This window comes from Coregonus clupeaformis, chromosome 17 (genome assembly GCF_020615455.1).
Source record: "Coregonus clupeaformis isolate EN_2021a chromosome 17, ASM2061545v1, whole genome shotgun sequence".
Taxonomy (NCBI): Eukaryota; Metazoa; Chordata; class Actinopteri; order Salmoniformes; family Salmonidae; genus Coregonus; species Coregonus clupeaformis.
The window spans coordinates 72,067,763-72,090,683 of NC_059208.1; the positions used below are offsets into that span (position 1 = coordinate 72,067,763).

Consider the following 22,921-nt stretch of genomic DNA (forward strand, 5'->3'; position numbering starts at 1 on the left):
CTGGCCCCCCGTGGGAATCAAACCCACAACCCTGGCGTTGCAAACGCCATGCTCTACCAACTGAGCTACATCCCTGCCGGCCATTCCCTCCCCTACCCTGGACGACGCTGGGCCAATTGTGCGCCGCCCATGAGTCTCCCGGTCGCGGCCGGCTGCGACAGAGCCTGGACTCGAACCAGGATCTCTAGTGGCACAGTTAGCACTGCGATGCAGTGCCTTAGACCACTGCGCCACTCAGGAGTTCAATGACTCTCCTTCTTAGACCACTGCGCCACCCCTACCTCAATGACTCTCCTTCTTGTTCAAATAGCCCTTACACAGCCTGGAGGTGTTTTGGGTCATTGTCCTGTTGAAAAACAAATGATAGTACCACTAAGCCAAACCAGATGGGATGGCGTATCGCTGCAGAATGCTGTGGTAGCCATGCTGGTTAAGTGTGCCTTGAATTCTAAATAAATCACAGACAGTGTAACCAGCAAAGCACCCCCACACCATCACATCTCCTCCTCCATGCTTCACGGTGGGAACCACACATGTGGAGATCATCCGTTCACCTACTCTGCATCTCACAAAAACACGGCGGTTGGAACCAAAAATCTCAAATTTGGACTCATCAGACCAAAGGACAGATTTCCACCGGTCTAATGTATATTGCTCGTGCTCCTTGGCCCAAGCAAGTATCTTCTTCTTATTGTTGTCCTTTAGTAGTGTTTTTTTTGCAGCAATTTGACCATGAAGGCCTGATTCACGCAGTCTCCTCTGAACAGTTGATGTTGAGATGTGTCTGTTACTTGAACTCTGTGAAGCATTTGGGCTGAGGTGCAGTTAACTCTAATGAACTTATCCTCTGCAGCAGAGGTAACTCTGGGTCTTCCTTTCCTGTGGCAGTCCTCATGAGAGCCAGTTTCATCATAGCGCTTGATGGTTTTTGCGACTGCACTTGAAGGAACTTTCAAAGTTCTTGTCTTAAAGTAATGATGGACTGTTGTTTCGCTTTGCTTATTTGAGCTGTTCTTGCCATAATATGGACTTGGTCTTTTACCAAATAAGGCTATCTTCTGTATACCACCCCTACCTTGTCACAGCACAACTGATTGGCTCAAACGCATTAAGGAGGAAAAAAATTCCACAAATTAACTTTTAACAAGGCACACCTGTTAACTTAAATGCTTTTCAGGTGACTACCTCATGAAGCTGGTTGAGAGAATGCCAAGTTTGCAAAGCTGTCATCAAGGCAAAGGGTGGCTACTTTGAAGAATCTCAAATATAAAATATATTTTGATTTGTTTAATACTTTTTTGGTTACTACATGATTCCATATGTGTTATTTCATAGTTTTGATGTCTTCACTATTGTTCTACAATGTAGAAAATTTTAAAAAATAAAGAAAATCCCTGGAATGAGTAGGTGTGTCCAACCTTTGACTGGTACTGTAATACTATATCCACAGATTCAGAGTCAGCTAAACATGTAATCACGCAAGCCAGATTAAATGTCTCGTTCTACCAAAGTCAGGCGAGAGAGACTACTGTAGGCCTACTAAACAAACACAAAACAACAACATAACACAACAAAAGACAACGCAACAACTACTTTTTTGAGTGGTAAGATATCTCTAAGATGTCTGTGACATAAATTGCTGCATGTCAACAGACTTGCAGTTAGCATTTATTTTACCAATCTTTACCCATAACACCCTGAGAAGCATAAGCCATCGGTTATCACCACATACAGTAAATCTGCAAGATAGACTGTCTGTTGATAGTCCGTTTTTGGCATTCACAAATAATTTGTGGGGCACTATCCAAAGGAAGTAGGACCAAATGAACTTTGAAATTCAATACAACAACATCCCAGAATTGGATATGGTTGTGTTGCTACAGTTGCTCAAATGTTGTAGTGCTTTTACTACCAGTCCAGCCTGAAGTCTGGGATTGATTACACTGGACTCAAAGACATTGTCCTGTGCCTACACAGCCTGGTCTCATAGACTAGACGTAACATAGTGAAAGTAAATCTGGGATACTCAATTTAGTATGATACAGTGGGGAAAAAAAGTATTTAATCAGCCACCAATTGTTCAAGTTCTCCCACTTAAAAAGATGAGAGAGGCCTGTAATTTTCATCATAGGTACATGTCAACTATGACAGACAAATTGAGGGAAAACAAATCCAGAAAATCACATTGTAGGATTTTTAATGAATTTATTTGCAAATTATGGTGGAAAATAAGTATTTGGTCACCTACAAACAAGCAAGATTTCTGGCTCTCACAGACCTGTAACTTCTTCTTTAAGAGGCTCCTCTGTCCTCCACTCGTTACCTGTATTAATGGCACCTGTTTGAACTTGTTATCAGTATAAAAGACACCTGTCCACAACCTCAAACAGTCACACTCCAAGCTCCACTATGGCCAAGACCAAAGAGCTGTCAAAGGACACCAGAAACAAAATTGTAGACCTGCACCAGGCTGGGAAGACTGAATCTGCAATAGGTAAGCAGCTTGGTTTGAAGAAATCAACTGTGGGAGCAATTATTAGGAAATGGAAGACATACAAGACCACTGATAATCTCCCTCGATCTGGGGCTCCACGCAAGATCTCACCCCGTGGGGGTCAAAATGATCACAAGAACGGTGAGCAAAAATCCCAGAACCACACAGGGGGACCTAGTGAATGACCTGCAGAGAGCTGGGACCAAAGTAACAAAGCCTACCATCAGTAACACACTACGCCGCCAGGGACTCAAATCCTGCAGTGCCAGACGTGTCCCCCTGCTTAAGCCAGTACATGTCCAGGCCCGTCTGAAGTTTGCTAGAGTGCATTTGGATGATCCAGAAGAGGATTGGGAGAATGTCATATGGTCAGATGAAACCAAAATAGAACTTTTTGGTCAAAACTCAACTCGTCGTGTTTGGAGGACAAAAAATGCTGAGTTGCATCCAAAGAACACCATACCTACTGTGAAGCATGGGGGTGGAAACATCATGCTTTGGGGCTGTTTTTCTGAAAAGGGACCAGGACGACTGATCCGTGTAAAGGAAAGAATGAATGGGCCATGTATCGTGAGATTTTGAGTGAAAACCTCCTTTCATCAGCAAGGGCATTGAAGATGAAACGTGGCTGGGTCTTTCAGCATGACAATGATCCCAAACACACCGCCCGGGCAACGAAGGAGTGGCTTCGTAAGAAGCATTTCAATGTTCTGGAGTGGCCTAGCCAGTCTCCAGATCTCAACCCCATAGAAAATCTTTGGAGGGAGTTGAAAGTCCGTGTTGCCCAGCGACAGCCCCAAAACATCACTGCTCTAGAGGAGATCTGCATGGAGGAATGGGCCAAAATACCAGCAACAGTGTGTGAAAACCTTGTGAAGACTTACAGAAAACGTTTGACCTGTGTCATTGCCAACAAAGGGTATATAACAAAGTATTGAGAAACTTTTGTTATTGACCAAATACTTATTTTCCACCATAATTTGCAAATAAATTCATTAAAAATCCTACAATGTGATTTTCTGGAAAAAAAATTCTCATTTTGTCTGTCATAGTTGACGTGTACCTATGATGAAAATTACAGGCCTCTCTTATCTTTTTAAGTGGGAGAACTTGCACATTTGGTGGCACGACTCCAACACCATCATTAAGTTTGCCGACGACACAACAGTGGTAGGTCTGATCACCGACAACGATGAGACAGCCTATAGGGAGGAGGTCAGAGACCTGGCCGTGTGGTGCCAGGACAACAACCTCTCCCTCAACGTGACCAAGACAAAGGAGATGATTGTGGACTACAGGAAGAAAAAGAGGACTGCGCATGCCCCCATTCTCATCGACGGGGCTGTAGTGGAACAGGTTGAGAGCTTCAAGTTCCTTGATGTCCACATCACCAACGAACTATCATGGTCCAAACACACCAAGACAGTCGTGAAGAGGGCACGACAAAGCCTATTCCCCCTCAGGAGACTGAAAAGATTTGGCATGGGTCCTCAGATCCTCAAATAAATTCTACAGCTGCACCATCGAGAGCATCCTGACTGGTTGCATCACCGCCTGGTATGGCATCTGCTTGGCCTCCGACCGCAAGAAACTACAGAGGGTAGTGCGTACGGCCCAGTACATCACTGGGGCCAAGCTTCCTGCCATCCAGGACCTCTATACCAGGCGGTGTCAGAGGAAGGCCCTCAAAATTGTCAAAGACTCCAGCCATCCTAGTCATAGACTGTTCTCTCTGCTACCGCACGGCAAGCGGTACCGGAGTGCCAAGTCTAGGTCCAAAAGACTTCTCAACAGCTTCTACCCCCAAGCCATAAGACTCCTGAACAGCTAATCATGGCTACATGGACTTTTTGCACTGCCCCCCCACCCCATCCTTTTACGCTGCTGCTACTCTGTTAATAATTTATGCATAGTCACTTTAACTCTACCCACATGTACATATTACTTCAACTAGCCGGTGCCCCCGCACATTGACTCTGCACCGGTACCCCCTGTATATATAGCCTCCCTACTGTTATTTTATTTTACTTCTGCTCTTTTTTTCTCAACACTTTTTTTGTTGTTGTTTTATTTTTACTTTTTTGTTAAAAATAAATGCACTGTTGGTTAAGGGCTGTAAGTAAGCATTTCACTGTAATGTCTGCACCTGTTGTATTCGGCGCATGTGGCCAATAAAATTTGATTTGATTTGACTAAATACTTTTTTTCCCCACTGTATGTTATGTTTGGTATGGTTACATAAGACAGATGGTTACTTAAGGCAAAAACAAAAGTAGGGTGGTTGGTCGGGGTGGATGGGTGGTCGTATAACGCTAACGTCTAGCCACACAAAGGTTGCGAATTCGAATCTCATCACGGAATTTTTTTTGATTTTGCAGAGTTTGGTTTTCTCCAGGCATTACTGGAACCATGTCGTCCAAAAAGTTATACTTTTGAATCATCTGTCCCGAGAACGTTCTTCCAAGAGTCTTGATGATCATCCAGGTGCTTTTTGGCAAACTTGAGTCAACTTTTTGGATGAGATGGGTCCCATTATGCCTGGTGAAAACCAAACACTGCATTCCACAGTAAGAACATCATACCAAAGGTCAAGCATGGTGGTGGTGGTGGTGTGATGGTTTGGGGATGCTTTGCTGCCTCAGGACCTGGATGACTTGCCTTAATAGAAGGAACCATGAATTCTGCTCTGTATCAGAGAATTCTACAGGAGAATGTCAGACCATCCGTCTGTGAGCTGAAGCTGAAGCGCAGCTGGGTCATGCAGCAAGACAATGTTCCAAAACACACAATCAAGTCTACATGAAAATTGCTAAAAAGCAACAAATTGGAAGTTTTGGAATGGCCTAGTCAAAGTCCAGACCTAATCACAATTGAGATGTTGTGGCAGGACTTGAAACAAGCATTGGGTGTTGCATAACTTTGTTTATGAAATAAATATGTAATTGTTGTGTTATCTGTTCACTTATGTTCCCTTTATCTAATATTAAGTTTTGGTTGAAGATCTGATAACATTCAGTATCACAAATATGCAAAAGTAGAGAAAATTTGAAAGGGGGCAAATACTTTTTCACAGCACTGTATATCACAGGGTTAAAGTTTACACCCAAGAATGGCAGGAACAGTGAAAAGCAAATGTCTTACTGTAAAAGTAATTTGACTTTCTCAATAACACCAATGATGCAGTTATCAGTCAAGACTCATAAAACCCCTTTTCTATCAGCAAAGATACAGAGAGAGCAGATTACCGTCCAGTGATTAAACCACTGCAATTTAGACCTGATTGAATCTTCATGGAAAGAAGAAAAGGCAATGATTGACTTTGCCACCCACACCCCCTTTGTCAAAACTCCCCAGTCATTGGGTGACCTCATTGATGGTGGCATTTGTCAGGTGTGTTTTTGCACACGTCACAGTTTAAGATAACTCCCCATATCCGACCATGATCGCAGAAGATAAATGAACAAATTTGTGCAACAGGCTGTTTTAATGTCTATTTTTGTGTTATACTCAACGGGTTTTTAAAAATTGCTGTTGTATACTCTACATAAACGATTTACTATATACACTACATATACAAAAGTATGTGGACACCCCTTCAAATTAGTGGATTCAGCTATTTCAGTCACACCCATTGCTGACAGGTGTATAAAATCGAGCACACAGCCATGCAATCTCCATAGACAAACATTGGCAGTAGAATGGCCTTACTGAAGAGCTCAGTGACTTCCAACGTGGCACCGTCATAGGATGCCACCTTTCCAAAAAGTCAGTTCGTGAAATTTCTGCCCTGCTAGAGCTGCCCGGTCAACTATAAGTACTGTTATTGTGAAGGGGAAATGTCTAGGAGCAACAACGGATCAGCCTCAAAGTGGTAGGCCACACAAGCTCACAGAACAGGACTTCTGAGTGCTGAAGCGCGTAGTGCATGAAAATTGTCTGTGCTCGGTTGCAACACTCACTACCGAGTGCCAAACTGCCTCTGGAAGAAACGTCAGCACAAGAACTGTTCGTCGGAAGCTTCATGAAATGGGTTTCCATGGCCGAGCAGCCGCACACAAACCTAAGATCACCATGAGCAATGTCAAGCGTTGGCTGAAGTGTTGTAAAGCTCGCCACCATTGGACTCTGGAGCAGTGAAACGCGTACTCTGGAGTGATGAATCGTGCTTCACCATCTGTCAGTCCAACGGACGAATCTGGGTTTGGCGGATGCCAGGAGAACGCTAGCTTTCCCAATGCATAGTGCCAACTGTAAAGTTTGGTGGAGGAGGAATAATGGTCTGGGGCTGTTTTTCATGGTTCGGGCTAGGCCCCTTAGTTCCAATTAAGGGGGGAAAGGTATACAATGACATTCTAGACGATTCGGTGCTTCCAACTTTGTGGCAAAAGTTTGGGGAAGGCCCTTTCCTGTTTCAGCATGACAGTGACCCCGTGCACAAAGCAAGGTCCACACAGAAATGGTTTGTCGAGATCGGTGTGGAAGAACTTGATTGGCCTGCACAGAGCCCTGACCTCAACCCCATCGAACACCTTTGGGATGAATTGGAACACCGACTGCGAGCCAGGCCTAATCGCCCATTATCAGTGCCCGACCTCACTAGAGCTCTTGTGGCTGAATGGAAGCAAGTTCCCACAGCAATGTTCCAACATTTAGTGGAAATCTTTCCCAGAAGAGTGGAGGCTGTTATAGCAGCAAAGGGGGGACCAACTTCATATTAATGCCCATGATTTTGGAATGAGATGTTCGACGAGCAGGTGTCGACATACTTTTGGTCACGTAGTGTATGTAAGGTAAAGTTGTGTGTAAGAAGTTAAAGTTTTTAAATAGTTAAATTGAAGTGAAACTAAATTAAAACAGGCAATGCAGAGACTTGGGTGGATGTACATTAGTAAAATATGTCTAGTGAGATCTATCTATCTTCAACATCAGACTTGCAACTTTTTTGTTCACAATCTAGATCTGTCTCTTCACACTACACAAGTATCTCTCCTGGACCTAGTTTGTGTCGTCAAAGTAGTGTAGTGTAAAGAGGCCCTTACTATACAGGAAGCAGGCCCGTCATACAGACCTACCTTTGTGCTGAGTACATTGACACAGCCTAGCTCCCTCCCCGGGCCTCTCTTGGGCCATAGTGTGGACGACGTGCCAGTGCCCTACTGGGGTAGATATGATTTTCAGGGGGGTGAAAAAACAAACATGTTTGTGGGTCATTTCCACCCTCCCTCTCTCGTGCTCTCTCTCTCTTTTCTCCTCCATGCAGAACTGGTAAACCTTTGCACCTCAGACTGTCATTCCACTTTAGAAGAGGATCTGTATTTACACTGATAAAGAGGTAGATTTTCAATGTTGTTAAAATGAACCTGGAGGAGAGAGGCAGAGGGAGAAATACACTTAAACAAAAAAATAAAGGGAACACTTAAACAACACAATGTAACTCCAAGTCAATCACACTTCTGTGAAATCAAACTGTCCACTTAGGAAGCAACACTGATTGACAATACATTTCACATGCTGTTGTGCAAATGGAATAGACAACAGGTGGAAATTATAGGCAATTAGCAAGACACGCCCAATAAAGGACTGGTTTTGCAGGTGGTGACCACAGACCACTTCTCAGTTCCTATGCTTCCTGGCTGATGTTTTGGTCACTTTTGAATGCTGGCGGTGCTTTCGCTCTAGTGGTAGCATGAGACGAAGTCTACAACCCACACAAGTGGCTCAGGTAGTGCAGCTCATCCAGGATGGCACATCAATGCGAGCTGTGGCAAGAAGGTTTGCTGTGTCTGTCAGCGTAGTGTCCAGAGCATGGAGGCGCTACCAGGAGACAGGCCAGTACATCAGGAGACGTGGAGGAGGCCGTAGGAGGGCAACAACCCAGCAGCAGGACTGCTACCTCCGCCTTTGTGCAAGGAGGAGCAGGAGGAGCACTGCCAGAGCCCTGCAAAATGACCTCCAGCAGGCCACAAATGTGCATGTGTCTGCTCAAACGGTCAGAAACAGACTCCATGAAGGTGGTATGAGGGCCCGACGTCCACAGGTGGGGGTTGTGCTTACAGCCCAACACCGTGCAGGACGTTTGGCATTTGCCAGAGAACACCAAGATTGGCAAATTTGCCACTGGCGCCCTGTGCTCTTCACAGATGAAAGCAGGTTCACTCTGAGCACGTGACAGACGTACAGAGCCTAGAGATGCCGTGGAGAACGTTCTGCTGCCTGCAACATCCTCCAGCATGACCGGTTTGGCGGTGGGTCAGTCATGGTGTGGGGTGGCATTTCTTTGGGGGGCCGCACAGCCCTCTATGTGCTCGCCAGAGGTAGCCTGACTGCCATTAGGTACCGAGATGAGATCCTCAGACCCCTTGTGAGACCATATGCTGGTGCGGTTGGCCCTGGGTTCCTCCTAATGCAAGACAATGCTAGACCTCATGTGGCTGGAGTGTGTCAGCAGTTCCTGCAAGAGGAAGGCATTGATGCTATGGACTGGCCCGCCCGTTCCCCAGACCTGAATCCAATTGAGCACATCTGGGACATCATGTCTCGCTCCATCCACCAACGCCACGTTGCACCACAGACTGTCCAGGAGTTGGCGGATGCTTTAGTCCAGGTCTGGGAGGAGATCCCTCAGGAGACCATCCGCCACCTCATCAGGAGCATGCCCAGGCGTTGTAGGGAGGTCATACAGGCACGTGGAGGCCACACACACTACTGAGCCTCATTTTGACTTGTTTTAAGGACATTACATCAAAGTTGGATCAGCCTGTAGTGTGGTTTTCCACTTTAATTTTGAGGGTGACTCCAAATCCAGACCTCCATGGGTTAATACATTTGATTTCCATTGATCATTTTTGTGTGATTTTGTTGTCAGCACATTCAACTATGTAAAGAAAAAAGTATTTCATAAGATTATTTCATTCTTTCAGATCTAGAATGTGTTATTTTAGTGTTCCCTTTATTTTTTTGAGCAGTGTATGAGGGACTGTGGGTAATCAAAAGGTTTTCAATAGGTGTTTTATAGTAAACATCCTGAGAAAAACTTGATGAAAACAGTTGTGTCTTGAACACGTGTGTTCTGCAGTCAATCTAAATGTTTATGCAATAAATATGAACTGATTCGGCACGTAGACCTCACATTCTCAGGAATAGACACAACACTCCACATTTCTCTGATAGAACCTGGGAAAACTGATCATTGGGAAGATAATTTCTATCGGAGTTCTGAGGAGGACAAAGGACTTTTTTTTATTTGCCCAGAAGCTACACCATGGGAAATTAAGTGTTTGCTCAGCACGTTTGCTTGAAAAACATATTGGACACTCTAGTCTAGTTTCTATAATTGTTGGTGGGTGCAGATGGATGCCAAAGATACACATGCCAAGAAAGTGACAGAAATTGCTATTTTGGGTTAGCATTGAATGGAATCATGAGAAAATAAGTAGGCCTATTTTGTAGTGTGTCATTATTTAAAAAAAGATATGCAACAGTGAACATTTGGAGTAGGTTTGTTTGTAATCAAGTTCGCCCACTCCTAAGTGATATCCTGCCAAAACAGCAGAGGTTTGCACAGTGCAAACGTGTGCCAAGAACACAGTTATCAAATACTGCTGATGAACTGGTGAAACGTCTGCCAAAAATCCCAAATATGAGGCAGGATTTTGACTCGGTTTAGAGTACACTACATGGCATGCAGACCTGGGTCATGTTCATTAGGCACCAAATGGGAGAAAACGGACCCAAACAGGGAGGGGCTACTTGCCCTTGTCCAATAAGAAACGCTCATTCTCATTTTCTGTTGCAAAAACGTTTTAAAGAGCATTCCATTGCATGCCCTCATAAACATGACCCAAATCCCCGAGGCTCATGGGAAATGTGACATCTGGTAATTGCATTTTTAGGAAGTTAAACAGAAGAGGGGCATAGTTGGGGCGGTCAAATATATTTGGGAAGTCTGACTGTTTGCTTTAACTGTCACAGGCGTTGATAATGCCAGGGAAAAGTCCCCCCCCCCAACACACTAGTGCAGCGAGAGGCTGGACAAAAGCAAAGGTTAAAAAATCTCTGGTACATAAATGACTCTAACATGCCAAAGGTTTGTCAAGACAAGATAACGTTTAAGGTCTGGTGTCATCTTAGTAAAGCATGAACTTAGTGACTGCTTCGTGATCCTTTTCGAATATCAGATCAAACTTCATATTTCACCAACAACAAATGCAACAATGGCAGAGAGAACGGTTCATTTAGTTTCTGTATGAAGCAATGATCAGTTCCTATTTCTGAGAAGCTTTCTTATTTTTTATGAACTTAAGTAGTACACTCAAAGTGGGATTCAGTTATTCCATCTTTCAATTGAGCTACATCCAAAATGCTAAAAACAATATTTACCAAAGTCAACATGAAGCAAAAAAAAATCTAACTAAAAAAATCAATTTCTGATCAATAATTCTTAGATGCTGCAACACATCAGTCTTTGCAAGCAAAACGTATACTCTTTCAGGAAAATGCTGAGTTCCTGTAGCAGTGGGATTTGGAACATTGTGTACTGTGCTGAAACGTCCACTTAGGTTTTTAGCTCAAGACACATTGAGGGGAGGGAGGGGGATGTGGGATACATTAAAGAGTACAGACACATTCACGCATAAACTGAAACAAAAACTCTCAGACCGATCCTTTCAAAATTCAGTCAGAGCAGTGTTGCATATTCGGGAGGTCTGAGTGCATGAATTAACATTGTTAGATAGGAGAGGGGAGGTGCTGTACATTTTTCAGCTTTTCATCCGAAAGTGAGTTGCCACGGCTGTGTTTTATGTACATTATTATGTAATGTTACATAATGTGCAGAAAGGGGAGCTCCTGTGGTTACATGTACCAGTAGAAGCTCATGGGATAGGGGCAGTGATAGACAAGAGCCATGTTCCCTCTAATTTTTGGGGCACTGAGCAAATTTTAGGTATTGTGAGCAGAAACTTGAACATTGTGAGAACTTTGTGCAACTTCCGGCGCGTGTTTACAGTGAGGCTGTACCCTTACAGTTTTAGACAGTAGCCAATAGGCTATTGTGGTTATTTGAGCATAATGTAGGCCTACCAACAAAACCAATGGAGCAAATGCCATAACATTTTCACATGGAAATAGCATGTATGAAATGTTTACATTATGAAGGGCTTGACATTAATGAATGATTTGTACTTGGTCTGAAACACCATGGGCCAAATTGGTGACTGTCAATTGCATTGTATTGTGTTGTATGATGTAAGAAACCACTTTACAAAAAAATATATATATATTATTACCATACAGAGAATTAGACAATGTACAGTAGGCTGCCCCTCTGCCTATTGGCTTATTTGCATATTCAAGCCTGTTTCAAAATATAACACTGCCCCTTTAATTAAGACATTAGCTTTTTACCTGACTACCTTTTCAAAGACAGCATGAAATGTAGCCTACACATTTTGTGCTCTTGTAGGAAGCAGTAACTCTCCATTGCTGACCTGTACTTCTCTATAACTGGGCTAATAACTCGCTAACTAGCAAAGAATATCAACAAATGTGCACACGCGCGGCTTCTGCTCTATGATCTTAACTGATCTGAAATGCGCATTCACTCGCGGGTGATTGAAAGACGTGGGCTACCCCTGCCTATAGAATTCTACTCCGTTGTGCTCTGGCTCTGCATACAACAAAATCACAGACTAAATCTTTCAAAGATAGATTTGTTTTGGTTTGTTGCATTGAAAGGGGGCTGATATAATGTTGGTTCGATCACAGAAAAAACGTTGATCTAATAATCTCAACTAATGGTGTGAAGTCTGTGAAGTTCAATCTCTTGAGTCTCTGCGCGGCAGTCCTGGAGGAAGTGCGCGGCCACGAGTGCATTACATGTCTTTAGTTTCAATGGATGACTATTCACAAAGTTTCACAAGGCTTTCTTCTAACTGCTTACTGTAGTTCTTCAGCAAGTCGAACCTGGCTTTGTATGTTTTTTGGTTGTATGAATGAGCCAACATGCCTGGCAATGTTTGAGATCACAACCAGACCAGGATGCCACCGTTTGTCATTGACAAATGAGTGGGGTACAGTGTTGCCAACTCCTCTGTAAGGAAAGTAGCTATTGGCTGTCCTAAAAGTCGCTAAATGACGTCATGACCTAATTTGCCATGTGCATGTAATTGTGATGGACGCTAGATTTGTCACTAGTCGCTTTTTTGAAAATGTGTCGCTAGAGGGGTCTGAATACTCGCTAAATATAGCGACAAAGACGCTAAGTTGGCAACACTGGGGGGGTGGCAGTTGCATGACACGACTATCATAGCAAAAATCAATTAACCAAAACTAGCAATATAATTTTAGCGGATTTCAACTATATCTCAGGATATGTGTCTCAAAGTTTATTTTTAAGTGATGATAGCAAGGCAGATACCTTTCATCTGTGTTATCACCTTCTGTACCCTGAAAGTGTCAAACAGCACAATTATCAAATATGAACTATTCGCCTTGCATCAAATATTTACAACTACAAAGATTAAATTTTAGTCATTTAGTAGACGCTCTTATCCAGAGCGATTAGGGTTAAGTGCCTTGCTAAAGGGCACATCGACAGATATTTCACCTAGTCGGCTCAGGGATTAGAACCAGCGACCTTTCGGTTACTGGCACAACGCTCTTAACCACTAAGCTACCTGCCGCCCCATGGTTGAAAGCAATGGTTGAGAGCATTTTCCTTTAATAAAATATTTTGCATATGCATCAGTGTCCAGTGTGGATCACATCTAGCCACTTATATTGAAGACTTTAAACACATTTTGTATGTTATTTCACATGATTTAATTCGTGTTTTATGTCCAGAATATTTGCATTATTATTATTATTATTATTTATTGGATAATTGTTCAGAAAGTCGATTAAATCGATTTGTTCGACTGTCTCCAGAGTCGGTACTCTACTCTACAGCCTAAACTCATCGACCTCGACACATTTCTGAGATGTCCTGTCCTGACGTTATCCAACCCTAGTTTAGCAATTCCCTGTGTCTCCAAACTACATGCAATACTAGATAGCTAGCTATGTCTACAATCTCTAAAGTTGTTCTAGGCGTTTCTGTGATACTTACAGTCAGCACCGTTGCAGGAGTGCATCTCAAACAAAACTGGGACCAAGAGGTAAACAATTAGATAGCTAGCCTGCGGACCAGCTCAATTACTGTACACTCCAATTCCTAGATAACATTAGCTAGCTAACTAGCCATATGTCATAGTATGGTGCAATGTTTCCCATGCAAAAGTCAGTTGCAACTTAGCTACATTGAGAAAGTTGTAAGCAGAAACATTACCTTTAGCTTAGCTAACTTTAGCTAACTAGAGTTAGCATCTGCATGCTTTTCTGCTAGCAGACAGCTAACGGTAGCTAGCTAGCAACAACACCTCTAGCCATAATTTTAGACAGAGCAGCTCTTACAGTGGCCGTTTTGTTTGTCCATCAGAAACTTCATGAGGGAGTACTTAGAGACATTGAACGTTTGGAGAGGAAGAGCGAGAACCTGCGAGTGCTCGAACAACAAAGAAGTCTGACCAAGGAGCTCAAGGCAGAGCGCGACAGGAGAGAATTGGGGCGACAGGACTCCGACCAACCCCAGGCATAACAACAACTACTTTGACAGCCTTCACAATTCTTATGTAGTGCAGCTATGGCTAATGTTCGTGTTGAAATATTGATAAAGCAATGTAGTACACCGTAGTTTGCTTTCGAACTGGGCTGGGCTGTCTTTATGCAAATGTAAACCCTTGCCTTTTACAATTGACGTCTTTGTAGATTCTCTGGCCAATTATTTATCAATTACGGGTTTGGAGGAAAAGTAAACTAGCTGACACTGCAGAAGCCATTGCCACCCTTCTGGATAGCTATTGATTGTCACTGGTTTTGAAAAACATGTAGGCCTATGTGTGGCATGCAGTTAGTTCCCTAAAGGTAGGCTATACATAGTTTGTAGTTAGGTAGTAGGTAATGTCATGATTTCTCTCACAGAATAAGGAATCCCTGAATCATACTGCTTTCATTTTAAAATCTCCTTACACAATTTTGACTGGTAAAACTAAAACTAAACCTCTCTCTGCACAGCAGTAGACTGCCTGACTCCACCTGGTGATGATGGAAAGTGGTGGTGAGCAGAGGGGCCAAGTGGAAGATGAGGCCATGTGCACCTCCGCCTCGGAGGGGCTGGAGGAGGGTGAGGTGGAGGGCGAGACGCTGCTCATCGTGGAGGAAGACCAGGCCTCGGTGGACCTCTCGCACGACCAGAGCGGTGACTCGCTCAACAGCGACCTGGGGGAGGACGCCGAGGGTGGCTGGAACGAGGACATGGCCTTCTACTGTGACAAGTGCCACAAGTGGATCCCCACCGGTGAGAGGCCGGCCAGGCAGCCCCTGGGGGCGCACCGACAGCAGGGAGGGAGAGCAACCTCTCCCTGCGACGGGGCATCGTTCTTTCTCAATATCACTTAACACTTGCAAATTTGTCAGTACGATTTGGACAAAGTATGTTTTGCGCAGTTATTTCCTCAGTGATTTCAGTGGGGTTGGCCTTATCTGTCCATCCATAGATATTAAAAAGTGCTGCAGCTTTTCTCTATAAATTCGCACAAGTCAATATTTGGATGTCACGTCGTGTCCTGTTGCACCGTACATGCTTTTCAAATAAAAAATGAGAATTAAATGAACAGAATGCCTTGTCTCTTAGCAGTCTTTTTATTCTCCTCCCCACCATTCAGCACAGCTGCACGGAGAGCAACCCAGCTACCTGAAAGGAGATAACTTCTTCAAGTTCACCTGCTATGACTGTACAGAAGATGGCAAGGAGACCTTTGAGAGGATGAGACTCACCTGGCAACAGGTACATGTGCCACAATGAAGCACTTTGGCAGTTTACAATAAAGAACTGATTTGCATTGCAGTTTACATAAGATATGAACAAGGTTAAAAGGGACACCTTAAACAAAATGGGGCTTTACGTGAAAAGTAAATATAATTTAATTGTTCCATTGCATCTATTGGCTAAATATATGGGGCAAGATCCTTATCTACAGTATGGACAAGTATAAAATTGCAAAGTACTATATATTGTATATTGCTGTGGACTTTATTGCTTTGATTATATTTGTTTTCGGCAACAGCCCTCTGAAATGAGTACTGAAAGAATGTCATATTTTATTTTCCTGGTTTTCATTGCAGTTTGGTGTGTTGTCTGTTTTATTTCAGGTAGTTATGTTGGCCATGTACAACCTTTCGTTGGAGGGCACGGGGCGCCAAGGCTACTTCAGATGGAAGGAGGACATCTGTGCCTTCATTGGGAGACACTGGACCTTCCTACTGGGGACCAGGTTAGAAAGAAAACAACATTAATTTGGTTGTCAGTTGGTAAGATTTTGATAACAATTTGCAATCAACCCTAAAAATATAAACAGAAAACCTGATAATTGCTCAGTCACTTATCAGAATATCAAGAGCGGACAGATTTGGAACTTGACCCAACCTTTGTGGAAAAAAGAGCTATGTTTTAATTTTTCTTTACAAGTCTAGTATTTTGTAAATTGAGAGAGTTTTTGACGCCTCACCATTACCTGCAGAAAGAAGACTTCCACGTGGTGGAGCACAGTGGCGGGCTGTTTGTCGGTGGGGAGCCCCACATTCTTCCGCTCAGGGGCCCAGGAGTTTGGCGAGCCGGGCTGGTGGAAGCTGGTGCAGAACCGTCCACCCACCCTGCGCCCAGATGGGGACAAGTCCTCTGTGGCCTCCCTAAAGTCTAAAGGTGAACTGCGGAACACTCAGAACTAACCATACGGTTTTTACATTTCAGACACAACCAAAGGATTATTTTGTGAAATTGAAATTATAACAACGTCATTGTGTTAAATATACTTATTTAGGAAAAGTCAAGGACGGAGGGGGACCTTGACTTTAAAAATGACAGGAATATTACAAATTAAAATGTGTGCTTCTATTGGTAGAGGTAGTTAACCCTAAGCAGTTTGCAGAATTGTGCAAAGTCTGTTGTGCAAATCAATTACATTTTTTTTAGGGATAACCAGCTACTGTTGAAGTGGAGTCCAAAATAAATTCACCCTTCCAGGCGACTGTAAATGCATGTGTTTTTGATTGAGCATTTAGAGCCCTTTTTGTTTAACCATTTGCTTAGCTGGTGTTTGTTACTTTCTCAGCCGCCTCCAAGCCAACCCTGGACCCCATCATCACGGTGGAAGGCTTACGGAAGCGCGCAGGCCGGAATCCGGTGGAGAGCGCCATGCAGCTGAAAGAAAAGCGCTCACGAACCCACGAGGCCAAGGACATCCGGCGGGCGCAGAAGGAGGCTGCGGGGTACATGGATCGCAGCGCCTCCTCCACACCCGTGAAGTTCAGCGGCCGTGGCGGCGGGCGGCGACCCGACTTGGTCCTGGAGAAAGGCGAGGTGGTGGACTTCTCCTCAATGAGCTCCTCAGACCGAACGCCACTCACCAGCCCCTCGCCATCGCCCTCTCCGGACTTCTCTGCGCCCGGCACCCCCGCCTCCCACTCGGCCACGCCCAGCCTGCTGTCGGAGGCTGACCTCATCCCTGACGTCATGCCACCGATGGCGCTCTTTCACGGTAAGAAGTCGGGGTCCCCTTGATCTCTCTGAGTTTTTAGTCTAGATAGAAAATGAAAGGCACCATTCAAAATAGTCATTGTTTTAGTGGTAAGCAGTCCAAATTTGGCCCACAGGGGCAAGATGAAAAATGGTGTCTGATAGCATTTAATGCCACAATGTACGATTTGTGGGTGGGCCCACCAACAAAAACACGTCAACAATGGAGCAATATCTCAAGGTGCATTCCATGCCAATATCAATTAATTTCTATGATATACAGTATCAGTCTGTAGTGCTATAGGAATTAATGACTTTCCATGAGAGTAACATATCATAAATCATATTCCTCAAAAACCAAGTGGTATATAATTAGTTGAAATGATCAGTGAATGGCTGGAAACCGTTAATATTTCCCATTTCTGATTTGGAACTCCAGATGACGAGGAGCTGGACGGCGAAGGCGTCATCGATCCCGGCATCGAGTACATCCCCTCACCCAGCATGTCCCTGGGCACTGGCGCCCTTGTCGTTCGCAAGAAGATGCAGCCAGGGGTGGCAGGGGCGCACATCAAGCAGGAAGCAGAGAGTGACGATGAGGAGGGCCGCGGCCAGGACGATGAAGACGACGAAAGGCGGGGGCACGGCGAAGGTCAATCCAACGTGGCCAGGGGGGCGCGGGGTGGCGGGGAGAGGAGGGGGGCCCTAACAGAGAAGGGGGAGGGTTCGTCCCCCTCAGAGCCCCGGTTTGCCCCCCTCAGCCTGTATGAGGAGCGCGTGCTGCTGCGGCGCCTGGAGGCCTGTCCGCAGGCGCTGGCGGTGACTGCGCAGGCCAAGCGGCTGCACAGGAAGCTACTGGTGAGGCAGGCCAAGCGCCAGAGAGGGCTCCCCCTGCTGGACATCGACCAGGCGGTCAGCGCCACCCTAAGTCTGGTGGGAGGGGTGTACGGGGCCCAGGAGGGGGGACAGGGCCGCTACGGGGGCTCCGGCGTGGGGAAGTACCACACCACCAGCCACGACCTCCGAATCCTCGACCGCTTCCAGGTACGCCTTCACTACCACGAGCACAGATGTCAAATTCGTGCACAGATCACACACACAAATGTATGCACTCTCTGTACTGTTGATCGCTTTGGATAAAAAGTCTGCTATGTGGCATTTATTATTATTATGACTATGATTAAATTCCGATTTGTTATGAGCGGTCACGAACTAGAAGAACGAGAACGAGAGGAATGGTTGGAATATTTCCAAACACATTACATCACATGCGTGATACATCTTTTGCTTCGATCACACGTCTATGGAATGCATTTGATCCCTTTAGACGACGGTGTCCAGCAGAAGAGGGTACCACCAGCCCACAGTGTCCTTCTGGCACCGGCTCATGGGCTCCGACGCCAGCGTAGACCAGGGCATCAAGAGCCCGTACACCTCCCGCACCCTCAAACCCTTCATAAGGTATGCCACACGCTGTTACCTCCACATGCAGCCTTATACCCCTAATATGGTAAGAGACATTTGTGACCACCTGACCTATGACATTAACCTGTAATTAAACCCTGATACTCAAGGTGAGGTATAACAATCACAGCATGGAAGGAGTCAATATTATTTTGGCTCTATTCATTTTTATCTGTAACGTGCAGTATGTAGCCCTCCTGAACGTGCCCCTGAACGTACCCAATATTTTTGTTACAATCAGATTGAAATACATTGTGAAGAATAGTCATTCCTCTCTGACACATAAATTAAAGAATCATGTTGGCTCTATTCATGGCATTTATTTTCTATCCAATCTCCTGGGTCGTATTCACTAGACACCAAATCAAAACAAATGGACTGAAACGGAGAGGGACTACTTGAACTTCTTCAATAAGAAACTTGTTTTTGTTACGAAATGTTTTCCATTGCAAAATGTTTTGCTACGGTGTGCACTAATGAATCCATCACCAGGAGGGACTACGAGAACAAGCCTATGAAGCTGAAGCTGTTGGCGGAGATCCGTGCCTACCCCCACAGGAAAGAGCCCCGCTGGGTCCCCGAGCCAGAGGCCCCCATCGACTACTGTTACGTACGGCCCAACCACATCCCCTCTGTTAACTCCATGTGCCACGACATCTTCTGGCCAGGTAGGAGACTGAACAGGGCCATACTATCAAGTTTGGATTTTTATTTTTTATTTTACTAGATAATGTGTACATGTCAGACTGGGAACTTAAAAGGGACATTTAATTAAAAAATTTAAGTCTGTCAGATGTTTTCAGACCTCAAAAGTAGACTAGTGTCGAGATATGTCCACGTTCCAGGACATCTGTTGTGTAGATCAAGCTATATGCCTCAATTCCAAATGAATGGAAAAGGTGAGCACCATTTAATTTCCTGATTTTAGTCTGTGCTTATCTCTTCCATTCATTTGGGGTTGAGGCATATTGCTGGATTTACACAACCCATGTTGTGGGACATGGAGTCATCTTGATATTAGACTACTTATAAAACATCTGACAAACGTTGATTTAAAGTGTAATGTCCCTTTAAATATGTACCTGTTAATGCAGATGGAAACATTGTCCTTGTAAAATAAATCACATGGAAGTATACAACAGTCTGCATATTTATTCTACTTTTTAAATATTTCCCTCAAAAGTTTTAGATTGACGGCAGATTTTCTCTCTGGCTCTCTTATCAGGCGTGGATCTCTCCGAGTGTCTCCAGTACCCAGACTTCAGCGTAGTGGTCCTTTATAAGAAGGTGGTGATCGGCTTTGGGTTCATGGTGCCGGACGTGAAGTACAACGAGGCCTACATCTCCTTCCTGCTGGTGCATCCCGAGTGGAGGAGGGCTGGGATCGCTACATTCATGATCTACCATCTCATTCAGGTATGGTAACAAAATCATAATAATGACTATTAAAAACAACAATACTAGAGTTGCAAGCAGCAATTAAAGGGGCACTATACTAGTGTCTACATAAAGTGGTGAAGTGCAGCTTTAATAGAGTCTCTAAGCCACATTGTATAGAGCTCTTTTCATGACAGACTGACCAGGTCAAAGCTATGATCCCTTAAGGGTGTTACCTGTTAAATCCACTTAAATCAGTATAGATGAAGGGGAGGAGACAGGTTAAAGCCTTGAGACAATTGAGACATTGATTGTGTATGTGTGCCATTCAGAGGGTGAATGGGCAAGTCAAAAAATGTAAGTGCCTTTGAATGGTGTATGGTAGTAGGTGCCAGTCGCACCGGTTTCAGTGTATCAAGAACTGCAACGCTGCTGGGTTTTTCATGCTCAACAGTTTCCCGTGTGTTTCAAGGATGGTCCACCACCCAAAGGACATTCAGCCAACTTGACACAACATTGACGCTTTGGAGTCAACATGGGCATCCCTGTGGAACGCTTTCGACACCTTGAAGAGTCCATGCCCAGACGAATTGAGGCTGTTCTGAGGGCAAAAGGGGGTGCAATTCAATATTAGGAATGTGTTTTGTACATGTAGTGTAAAGTCGCTGTACTGGCGGTTAGTGGTTTTTAGACCAGGGACTAACTTGACCCTACGGCTACATTATAATTAGTCAAGTCAGCTTGAGACTGCGAGAAATAACTATAAATAAATAACCATGAAATGCACTTAAATTTGGATCGATCTACAACAGCACAGGTTAAGTGGTCGAAAAAAGGGAAGCTGTCTTTTCAGGCAAGGTTCTCTTTTCCCCCACAGACCTGCATGGGAAAAGACGTCACTCTACACGTCTCGGCCAGTAACCCCGCCATGCTCCTATACCAGAAGTTTGGCTTTAAGACGGAGGAGTACATCTTGGACTTTTACGACAAATACTACCCGCTGGACTGCAAGGAGTGCCGACACGCATTCTTCCTGCGGCTACGGCGGTGAGACAGGAAACGGGACAGGCCAGTATCCAGGCCATAGAAATATAATTACTAGAATGGACATTCCCATGTAAGTTAACGTTCCATTGGTGAACTGGTAGCCATATTGAGTGTACTAGTCAAATTGTAATTGTCTGTGGAGCTTTGTCTGTTGTAGTATTTATATTTCTATACAGGCAGCCAGTCAGAAGGAGGAAAAAAACCATCTGGAAGTGCCTGTGCTATTCAGTGTAGCCATTGTATGTTACACTGTTTCTTTGTGGTCATTATACTTGTGAGAACCTATGGTGAGGTGTTTTTTTTGTTGATCCACAGAAGATCCTGAAGGATGGTATTTTATTGTAATTTTGTACACTCACATTTTTGAACAATTCTGCAGCCCAAGTGGCAATTCTCATATAAAGACAAAATCACTCACATTCTGAATTCTGTCTTCATTTGCTTGCTGGAATATAGATAATGTCGATTTTTTGCTGTTTTGGCTCTACTCCAGCACTGAGATGAAGTGCAGACTGTCAGCTTTAATTTGAGGGTATTTTCATCCATGTCGGGTGAACCGTTTATAAATTACAGTACTTTTATTTAGTTATAGTCCCCCCCATTTTATGGAACCAAAAGTATTTGGACAAATTGACTTATGTGTATTAAAGTAGTCAAAAGTTTAGTATTTGTTCCCATATTCCTAGCACGCAATGACTTCAAGCTTGTAACTCTACAGAATTGTTGGATGCATTTGCAGTTTGTTTTAGTTGCGTTTCAGATTATTTTGTGCCCAATATTAATGAATGGTAAATAATGTTCACTTTTATTGTAAATAAGAATAGAATGTTTCTAAACACTTCTACAGTAATGTGGATGCTACCAGGAGTACGGATAGTCCTGAAAGTTCGAGGCATAAATATCATACCCCCGAAAAAATGCTAACCTCTCACCAATAAATAACAGGTGAGGTTAGCATTTTTTCGGGGGTATGATCTTTGTGCCTCTAACTTTCTCACTCATCATTATTCACAATTATCCATAATCATGGTAGCGTCCACATTAATGTAGAAGTGTTCAGAAATGTATTATAGTCTTATTTACAATAAAAGTGACTCCAAAATGAAACAGTACATTATTTACCATTCATTTCAATTTGGCACAACATCATCTGAAACACCAAAACAAACTGCAAATGCATCCAACAAGTTTGTAGAGTCACAATCTGTATGTAGTTGCGTGCTAGGAATATGGGACCAAATACAAAACTTCTTACTTACTACACACAATACTCGATAATGTCAGCGGAATTAATTAATTCAAAATGAAAAGCTGAAATGTCTTAAGTCAATAAGTAGTCAACCCCTTTGTACAGTGCCTTCGGAAAGTATTCAGACCCCTTGACTTTTTCCACATTTTGTTACGTTACAATTTAAAATTGATGAAATTATTTTTTTTCCTCATCAATCTACACACAATACCCTATAATGACAAATGTATTACAAATAAAAAAACGGAAATACCTTATTTACATAAGTATTCAGTTGCTATGAGACTCGAAATTGAGCTCAGGTGCATCCTGTTTCCATTGATCAGTTTGGAACCACCAAGACTCTTCCTAGAGCTGGCCGCCCGGCCAAACTGAGCAATTGGGGGAGAGAAGGGCCTTGGTCAGGGAGGTGACCAAGAACCCGATGGTCACTCTGATAGAGCTCTGGAGATAGGAGAACCTTCCAGAAGGACAACCATCTCTGCAGCACTCCACCAATCAGGCCTTTATGGTAGAGTGGCCAGACGGAAGCCACTCAGTAAAAGGCACATGACAGCCCGCTTGGAGTTTACCAAAAGGCACATAAAGACTCAGACCATGAGAAACAAGATTCTCTGGTCTGATGAAACCAAGATAGAACTCTTTGGCCTAAATGCCAAGTGTCACGTCTGGAGGAAAC

General features: G+C 43.9%; 2 protein-coding genes across 3 annotated transcripts; both read left to right on the forward strand.

The window, feature by feature from the left end:
• The first annotated feature begins 13,434 nt into the window (after positions 1 to 13,434).
• LOC121572341 (protein PET117 homolog, mitochondrial) lies at positions 13,435 to 14,692 on the forward strand. Of its 2 annotated transcripts, none has more exons than XM_045226518.1 (3): positions 13,435 to 13,650; positions 13,971 to 14,123; positions 14,609 to 14,692. In XM_045226518.1, the coding sequence occupies exons 1-3, from the start codon at positions 13,555 to 13,557 to the stop codon at positions 14,609 to 14,611; spliced, it is 252 nt and encodes an 83-aa protein (XP_045082453.1). In that variant the 5' UTR covers positions 13,435 to 13,554; the 3' UTR covers positions 14,612 to 14,692. The 2 variants fall into 2 exon arrangements, with proteins under 2 accessions (XP_045082453.1, XP_041740339.2); XM_041884405.2 differs by having other exon boundaries at positions 14,606 to 14,689.
• On the forward strand, positions 14,633 to 21,412 carry LOC121572339 (cysteine-rich protein 2-binding protein). The gene is made up of 10 exons (XM_041884403.2): positions 14,633 to 14,888; positions 15,256 to 15,377; positions 15,743 to 15,864; positions 16,111 to 16,292; positions 16,702 to 17,127; positions 17,545 to 18,149; positions 18,433 to 18,566; positions 19,062 to 19,237; positions 19,795 to 19,985; positions 20,824 to 21,412. The coding sequence occupies exons 1-10, from the start codon at positions 14,633 to 14,635 to the stop codon at positions 20,995 to 20,997; spliced, it is 2,388 nt and encodes a 795-aa protein (XP_041740337.2). The 3' UTR covers positions 20,998 to 21,412.
• The last annotated feature ends 1,509 nt before the right edge of the window (positions 21,413 to 22,921 follow it).

Coding starts and splice junctions, on each gene's coding strand:
- LOC121572341 (XM_041884405.2), top strand. CDS start 13,555: ATGTCTACAATCTCTAAAGTTGTTCTAGGCGTTTCTGTGATACTTACA. Junction 13,651..13,970: donor AACAAAACTGGGACCAAGAG/GTAAACAATTAG, acceptor TTTGTCCATCAG/AAACTTCATGAGGGAGTACT.
- LOC121572339 (XM_041884403.2), top strand. CDS start 14,633: ATGATGGAAAGTGGTGGTGAGCAGAGGGGCCAAGTGGAAGATGAGGCC. Junction 16,293..16,701: donor GGCCTCCCTAAAGTCTAAAG/GTGAACTGCGGA, acceptor TTACTTTCTCAG/CCGCCTCCAAGCCAACCCTG. Junction 18,567..19,061: donor ACCCTCAAACCCTTCATAAG/GTATGCCACACG, acceptor ATCCATCACCAG/GAGGGACTACGAGAACAAGC.